This window comes from Chiloscyllium plagiosum, chromosome 15, assembly GCF_004010195.1.
Source record: "Chiloscyllium plagiosum isolate BGI_BamShark_2017 chromosome 15, ASM401019v2, whole genome shotgun sequence".
NCBI lineage: Eukaryota > Metazoa > Chordata > Chondrichthyes > Orectolobiformes > Hemiscylliidae > Chiloscyllium > Chiloscyllium plagiosum.
In genome coordinates, this window is record NC_057724.1 from 52099143 (window position 1) to 52108464 (window position 9322).

Sequence of the window (9322 nt, forward strand, 5' to 3'; positions counted from 1 at the left end):
AGGTTGGCCAGTTTTTAACAGTATCAAACGTAACTCAAGGCGGGTGGCTCATGTAGCTGTGGTTGACTGCATGCTGGTAAAGGGCAGAAAACACTTTGAAGTGTCAGGCCTCACTGTTCAAAAAATAAGAAACCATCGAAAGCATAAAAGTTGTTAAGAACAAACTCAGAGACATATACTGTGATTTGGTCACACATTTGCAGACTCCTTTTTTCTATACAGTTTATTTACAAAATGTATTAAAATTTCTTTCTTTTACAACACCTCATTACTGGGACTCAGTAAATGATGTCCAATCATGCATTTTTATGCTTTACATATTTGCTATTTCGCTCGTTAACATTTCTGTGTTTGATGATGTGCAGTTTTAACAAAAAAAGTCTTTAAGTGACTACAGCTTAACTTCTATAGCTTGAAGTTAATAGCGGGAAGTGTAGGCAATCATTGTCTGACATGCAAGTTTAAAAAGAATGAAAAGAACTCAAAACCTTCACCTCTATGAAGTTAATCACTCTTGAAAACTGACACAAGTTGATAAATCTACATTGGTTCTGTTCATATAATCCTTTAAAAAAATCATTTTTTTTTGTTTTCCTATAGATACTTTATCTGTGGAGCTTTGATTAACCCTTTCTCACCTGACCAATTCACTCTTGATTCAAATTAAAACTTCTCAATAATCAGACACTTGAAAATATTCAGGGAGGAAACGGTTAAACACATTTGCTCCTGTATAAAAGTAGGCCATTTCATTGTACATGATTGTTCACATTCTGTTTGACATTTTGATAGCTGCTTTCTTCTCTTCCACACAGACTGGATGCTAACCCACTGAATTCCCATCTTGTAATATTAACAGAGGTAATTAGTATGTAGGTACTTCACTGAACAGCCTGAACTTAATTAAAAAGAACTTACAATTATGTTTTTTCTCTCACAGAAAAGATATCATGTAAGAATTTAACCTTTGTACTTGGCAGGAATTATGTAATTTTTAAAATTGCCATTATTTCTGTTAGTGCATCATTCATTAAAGGAACAGTTTTTAGACATTAATTTATGTTGCACACTTCTTTTGAGTGCCTTCCCAATGTTTAATTTTATTTGGTACAAGGAGACTACCTTGGTACTCAAAGTAATAGATTTCAATACTACTGTTCAGACATTTTATACATGAAACCTTTTCTCTGCAATAGTTGTGTTATCAAATGATGGCTTTTTGCAGAACTAAATTGATTTTATTTCAGTATATAATTTCACAGAGAAGCTTGATTCATTTTTTAACTCTGTCCTGTATTTTCAAGCAAGCTAGACTCTTATTGTGATTCAGAATGATGAGTTGCATTGTTGTGATTCTCCATTATGTTCCATAAGGCACTGAAGGAGTATTCAGTTTTTTATGAAAAGTCTGGTGCACCATCAGCCACTCTGGTACCATGTCTGACACCCGGTACAGCGTGCAGTGACCGCAGGTAGTCAGGGGTCATGGCACGGCCGTTTTCTCCAATGCTCCCAAATATGGACAGTGTTCCTTTGTTTTGCGTGGCATCAGTGTAGGTGAGCTGTGTTACAAAGAAGAGGAAAGAAAGAGCAAGTACTATTAAAATCTAAAGTCTTAAGTACATTACAGCAAAGTTTATAGGTTGACTGACAAATGAATGCTGTGCTTGACACAATGATTTCCAAAATGTGATGTACTTCCCATGACACAATAAAAATGTCTGATCAGTTAAAAGGAAACATTGAAAAAGTAAATTAGAATAATGACTGTCGAAAAATAATGCATTTCCAGTCATGTATTGTAATGTTTTCAAGAGATATATGCAATTCTGTGTGGCACCAAACATGGCGTAATAAGCTAAGGTTATTATAGAATTGCTTTCAGAATTGGACACAAAGATTTGTAGACTTCACAACTGCTGTTAAAATTATGATCAGCCAAGTGTGAGTATCATTAACAACTGTAGATTTTGTATGACTCAGCTACCTCAAAGGTAATATAAAAGACCTAAAAATATTTAATTTGCTCATTCAGACTCCACTCATGTTAAATTTTAATTTAGTCTGATTAGTACAGCTGCTGTTAATGCCAGTCAATTCTATCCCAGTGGATACTATCCTTCACTTCACCTGTCATGGATATCTAAGTTTAGAATTGTGAATTTACCCTTCCCCCCATTCTTGTTCTGAATTGAGTCTTGCAGGAAAACTATGATCCTTTACATTTAATTTTGTTTGTGAAAAATGGTAACTTTTCTTAATATATTCACCTCAAGATTACATTTCAGAAGAGCTTTGGTTCTATCCTGATCAAATGCATATTCTTTAATTATGCTTGTGGCTTTTGTCCTCAAATCTCACCCCAGGAACATGAACATAAAAATGTAGGCTTTTTAAAATATTTATTAATGGGATGTGGGAATCGTTGATTAGGTCAGCATTTATCACAATTCCTAATTGCTCTTGAGGAAATGGGGGAGCTGATTTAATGAACTTTTGCAATCCATTTGGTACAGATAGACCGATAATGCTATTAAGAAGCAAGTTCCAAGATTTTGATCCAACAACTCTGAAGCAATAGAATATTTATAAATTAGGATGGTGAGTGGCTTGGGAGGGGAATGTGCAGATGGTGGAATTCTCATACATGCTGTCCTTGTCCTTCTAGAGTGCATTTGAAGTGTATCTTGTGGTTCGTACACACTGCTGCTACTGAGCTTTGGTGGTGGACGGAATGAATGTTTGTGGATGCCATTCAAGCAGACTGCTTTGTCATGGATGATGTCAATCTTCTTGGATGGTGTTGAAGCTGCATTCAACCAGGCAAGTGGGAAATATTCCATCACACTCCTGACTTGTGCCTTGTATATTGTGGACAAGGCTTGACAAGTCAGGAGGTGAGTTACTTGCTGCAGGATTCCCAAGCTCTGACCTGCTTTTATAGCCACAGTATACAGCATTCCAGTTTTAATGGAGTGCCTCACTGTCACAGGTGCTGCCTTTAGGAATGTGACTGCTCAGTCATTCTAGATCATAAGTGATATTCTACTGACACCATATTTCCACACTATACCCATATCCCTTGATGTCACTCATAACTGGAAATCTATCAATTTCTAACTGGAACCTATTTAACCATTGAACACTGATATCGCTCTGAGGTAGAGAATTCCAATGGTTCAGGACCTTGAGAGAAGATGTTCCTCCCCATCTCTGCCCTCAAACGTTTGCTTTTTATTCTGAGATTTATGTCCTCTGGTTCTAGATCCAGAGAGGAGAAGCACACTTTTTCTGTCTCTTTGCTAGCTTTCAGTAACTTGTGAACCAAACAAGGCTCCCTAGATCCCTTTAGAGATCAAAATTTTCCAATCTCTCATTGCTTAAGAAACACTCTGCACTTTAGTTTCTCCTACTAAAGTTATCTACATTATATTCCATCTGCCATGCTTCTGCCCGTTGAGGAATGTCAACCTGTCTAAATCCTACTGAAACCTCTTTGCATTCTCCTCAGAACTCACCTTCCTATCAAGTTTTATATTAACTGTAATCTTGGAAATATTACAATGTAGTTTATGGGGTCTTTATTTGAGTGTCACACTTCCCACTTTTCAGTCTGACTACACTTAAAAAAAAATCACTCAACACCAGGTTATAGTGCAGCAGGTTTATTTGAAAGTACAAGCTGTTGGAACACTGCTCCTTCAACCTGGTGACATATGATTTTTAACTTTGTCCACTCCAGTCCAACACTGGCACCTCCACATCATGGCTACAGTTAAAAAGCACTTTTCTCCAGACCCTCAGAGAATCACTCATCCAATCCCCGAATTGTCATCTCTCCCAGACTCCATGCAATCATTCCACCACCTCTCCAAGTCATTCACTCTCTCACCAACTCAGGTATCAACCTTCAATTACCCACTTACCTAGTCACCCCAATTTCCCTACTCACCCACTCAGCACCTTGGTCCCAGTCACTCACTCAAGTCATTTATATCAACTCTCCCATCCCATCCACGAGACCCCTGAGCTGCTTACTTACACCCTACCACTTGGCAAATCACTCAAAAATCAGGCTCCCCAGTCCAATTACTTACCCACCCACCTAAACCCTTCAGAAGTCATCCATCAATCCACCCCCATACTGTTTCCCCATCATTCACTCACTGAAGCCCTCATCACTCACTGAACAGCCTCATGCTCACTCAACTTCCCCTTGCTCACAAATTGAAACCTCCATTCACACACATTTCCCCATATACCATCTTCCATACAGTAACTCTCACAGGTCCGGAAGGTTTGATGAGGGGCAGTATGGATGGTTGTGAAGGTACCAATATGTGTCGCCAATACCCCTTGCCTGGTCTAACACTGCATCTGCCTCAGGCTTTGCGATTGCTGCAAATACCATCAACCACCAGCTTATATCCCCTTACACTTCCCACCCTGCCTTCAGCCTGCTCAACTCTCATTGACCCACTTACCATCATTCTGGCAAAATGTCATCAGCCATTGGCCAACCCTACACTCAATTTGGATTAGTGGTGCTGGAAGAGCACAGCAGTTCAGGCAGCATCTGAGCCGCTCCTCAGATGCTGCCTGAACTGCTGTGCTCTTCCAGCACCACTAATCCAAAATCTGGTTTCCAGCATCTGCAGTCATTGTTTTTACCAACCCTACACTCATAACTACTTTCCCCCTCCCTTCTAATGACCCACACATTTCTGAGCCGCTTAAGCCCATTAGCTTGCCTGACTCTCATTGAACCTCCTGCTGATAGCCCACTTAACCCCCATCACCTCTCCACCTTGACAAGCCCACCTTACTCTCACAACCTGCCCTGGCAATGGCATGCCTACCTCTCACCCCTCTACCCCATCCAATTGACCTCCCCACTCAATTGACCACCCCAATGCTGATGGCATGCAAAACTCTCACAGACACCCTGTCTGCCCTGATGATCCACTCAAACACTCACATCTGCATCTCCACTTCCCAATCTGACTCTCAAGTTGGACATCACTCCTTGAAACTAAATGCCCCACTATCAACATCTTGGTACATACCATTTACTAGAAGCTGAGCTGGACTGGCCATATGAGCTCTACGGCTACAAGAGTAAGCCAGAGATCAGGACCTCCACTTACCTAGACGAGTGTAGCTCCAATAACACTCAAGAGGCTTCACACCATCTGAGAATCCAGGATAAAGCAGCCCATCTAATACCTTGAATATTCACTACCTTTACCAAAGACACACAGTGGCAGCCATGTGTGTCATCTACAAGATGCACTACAGTTACTCACTATAGCTTCTTCAAAATCTACCACAAAGGAGGACAAGGGCAGTAGATGCTTGGGATTATCACCATACGAAATGTCACCCTCCAAATCACTCACCATCCTGACATGGAAATATACCACTGTTTTCTCAACTGTTGCTGGTCAAAATCCTGGAACTCCCTGTCTAAAGCTGTGTAGGTATACCTACACCACATGAACTTCAATAGTACAAGAGCAAAATTCACCACCACCTTCTCAACAGCAACAATGGATCGACAATGAATGCAGCTTTAGTATGAAAGAATAATAAAGGTATATAGCAGCATGGATAGATGGTTAGCTAATTGATAGGAAAGGGAGTAAGGATAAATTGGTTTATAACCACGATAAATGGGTATTTTGGGTCGGGAAATAGTAACAAATTCAGTGTCGCTAGGTCAGTACTTGTGCCTCAACTATTTACAGCTCACATTAATGACCTGGGTGGAGAGACTGAGGGCATTGTAGCCAAATATTTTTGACAATAAAAGATACATAGGAAATCAAGTTGTGAGGAGGACATAAACATATATAAATGGATAAAAGTAGGATAAATAGGCTTCTAAAAATAGTGAAAAAAATTGGGAAAAGCTTGTTCATTTTGATGGGTCTTCTTATTCAAGTAGGGATATCACGCACTGGAGGCAGTTCATACATTTGATTCCTGTGATGAAGAAAAGGTTGAGGATGTTACACCTATAAACATTGGAGATTAAAAGAATGAGAGGTGATCTTGTTGAAATTTACAAGATGCTGAGGTGGCTTGACAGCATAGATGCTGTTAGCCTTTGTGGAAGCATCTGGAACTTGGGGTCACAGTTTCAAAGTAGTGGGTCTCCCATTTAAGATGGAGATGAGGAGAGAGTCCTTATTGTTTTGCGTTCTCAATGCAGGAGAACAGAGGAACCTAGTTCACGGAATATATTCTAGCCTGCATTATTCAGTTTCTTGATCTAAGGGAGTCAAGGGCTGTGCAGGAAAAGGCAGGAAAGTTGAGAAAACAAAACAATGAGATGAGCCATAATCATATTGAATGGCAGAGCAGGATCTGACTGAAGGAACCAAATACACATATTCTTATGTATCCATGTGAAATTTGATACTTTGCCTTTGGAATTATGTCACCAAGAGCAGCAAACAGACAAGGAAGAGCAGAACCAAACATAAAAACTGGGTAAACCTAGGGATAATAATGCAAGGTTAGAAAGAGCCCATTGCTTGAGCAGCCACAGGCTCAATTGTGTAATAGTTAAGAATGAGCTGAATGGTGTGGTTGACTATTACTGCAGATGGGATGAGGTACAATGGTGCACCATATTATAGTCATCAAGATGGTATACTTAACTTAGATTAGGACCCCCAGTTTAATGCTGTGGTAGGGACGAAAATCTGATTAGAAAAATTTATGTATGGAGTTTTGGGCAAGAGTTTTGAGTCAACACCACTTTTCAGAAGGTTGATGGGCCTGTAGCTTTTAAGGATATTGAGTTCGGATCTATTTTAAAAAGAGGGTGTTAAAGACAGCACATTTAAGAGGGAGAAGACCCAGTACCTGAAGATCAGGAAAGGAAGTTTGAAAAAGAAGTTCACAGTTTGGTGTGAATGGAATCAAGGGTTCTGGAGGTGGATATCATAGGCAAACCTGGAGGCAATGTGAAAGCACAGAGGAAAGAAACTGAAGAGTTCTGCAGGTTCAGTGCTTTGGATTGTAGATAGGTTACTAAACTGAACTGATGAACTGCCAATAAATACAACACTTGTCTGAGCCTAAATAGAATATAATTAAAAATTTTGAAGCAACACTATCAAGAATGTTTAAGGGACTACATGCTGATATAACAACTAAGAGTCATCATATGCCTTGAGATTAAATCCTTTGGATATGAGCATATGGTTGTTGATTATTTGTGTGAAATTGCTTTTGGTCTGACATTTCAAAAATACAGTACATATTTACATATTAATATTTGAAGAGGCTAATTTGAAGGCAATGGTTTGAGATTAATGAGTCAGGCACATTCTGATAATATTTATATCTATCACAGATTTGCCCTAAATTACATTGAAGTGTTCTCTTTGTTATGCAATCAGTACCTATATTGATTTCATTATGTTTAAAATGAACACAATCTCTGTCATTGCACTTTGCCTACGCTGAGTCCTGATGTAAGTTTTTACACTGAAATACTACGCTTTCCTTCCTCTTTCATGCTCTGGTCAGTAGGTTATGCATTTCACGTTGCCAAAATTTACACTTTCTCTTCTCATCTCTTAATTAATATAAAACCTGATCGATTTTTGAGATTGTGTCAAATTCCTTCAACTAAATCTATAATAAAACATTCAGCTTATTGATAATGTAGCACTCAATTTATCTCTGTACTACATTATCATGGAGTACACCTCCGAGATGGTGACCCTTTCTAGTCCAGGCAGATAAATAAAACTTTCATTTGATAAGGTTTTGGGGTTTGCATTTCTCTTCCTGTATCACTGACTGTTTTTGTTGTTGCATACAGCAATAGCCATGTTGGTTTCAATTTCTTCAATTCCTTAGATTGTACCCTAACCAGTCTAATATAATTTAATAATATTTCTCAGAAAATGGAACTTGGTGGAAGTAGTGGGATATCACGGGTTTAGATAACCATAATTTATGTCAGATTCTCCAGTTCGTTTCTGTAAAAATCCAACTTGTTACAGTATGGATTGACTATATGTACTTTATAGGTTTGTTTTAGCAATACCTGACATTCTAACAATGTAAAAATTGCTAGTCTTACTTCTGTGCCATTTTATTTCATATAAACCTTCCTTTTTTACAGAGGCATATATTTACACAGTTTTGATCGAATAATGACAGGAATCTGGTTGCAGTGGCAGCAATTTTGGTAACCAGAGGACACAGATTTAGGGTGATTAGAGAAAAGAAAACAGAGGGTATATAAAGAAGCTTTTGATCTTTTATGTAGTGAGCTCTTGTAATCTGGAAGACACTGCCTGAAAGAGTGGTGAAAGCAGTCTCTGTAGTTTCAAAAGTGAATGAGACGAATACTTGAAAGCAAAAAAATGCAGAGCTACTGGGGTGACAGGAGCAAAGTTGGATTAGCTGGATCGTTCTACCAAAGAGTAGTCACAGGCATGATTGACTGGATGGTCTCTAGTGCTCTATCGTCATGATCTCACGAAATCTTAAATCATTGATTTTAGCCTGAACTGCAGAATGTACTAACATGGCATTTTGATAAAAGAGGCCTGGACAATTGTATGTGCAGTTTTACAGTTTTGCTGTGTGCATGTTACGACAGAGATTTCCATGTCCATCCTCTGAGAATGCCATATTGTGCAATAAGTCAAGTTTTGATTTATAGGAAATGCAGGGGTATTGCTAAAGCTGATTTCTACAAAGTGTGCAGGTGAGTGGTATTGAGGGTAAGTTCTGTTATGAATGTAGCACTTCTTTTTGAATATACTAAAAAGCTAATGGATTCCTAGAAGTTGTGATGGCTACATTATTTAAAGATTAAAATGTAGGACTAGATTACCATTTCTAAATGGTAGAAATCTAGAATCTCCAGATAACTGTCAGACCAGCTTTTCTGCTGTCCATCTATTTCACAAGATAACAATTGTATTGATGCGACAATTCAATTTTCAGTGGTATCATGTTCTAATAATAAAGAAATAAATTCGAGCATAAATGACTATATAATTCTAGAATTACAGAATGGTACAACAAATAAGGAAGCCATTTTATCCTGTTTTGTTAGTGCTGGACCTCTGAAGTTGCAATTTATCTCATGCTATCCCCCACCTTTCCTCATTGTTATGCAAACGCATTTCAAATAATAATCTAATTCCCTTTTGCAAGCCTCAATTGAGATTCCTTCCAGGCACTCTCATGCAGAATACTGTTCCGACTGGACAACAGTTGAAAGTCACAAACCCCAGAGTTGTAATTGAGTCCATTTTAATGATTAGATTTATATGAATTGCACCCA

General features: G+C 38.6%; 1 protein-coding gene across 5 annotated transcripts in view; it reads right to left on the bottom strand.

Annotated features, from left to right (window-relative positions):
- Positions 1–205: 205 nt before the first annotated feature.
- gria3b (glutamate receptor, ionotropic, AMPA 3b) overlaps positions 206–9322 on the bottom strand; it is a 340234-nt gene continuing 331117 nt past the window's right edge. For 2 of the 5 annotated variants that reach the window (XM_043704895.1, XM_043704894.1), the window contains exon 16: positions 206–1562. In XM_043704895.1, the coding sequence (XP_043560830.1) occupies positions 1398–1562 (165 nt within the window). In that variant the 3' untranslated portion in view covers positions 206–1397. The remainder of the gene's footprint in view (positions 1563–9322) is intronic. The other 3 variants (XM_043704897.1, XM_043704896.1, XM_043704898.1) reach the window with 2 other exon arrangements.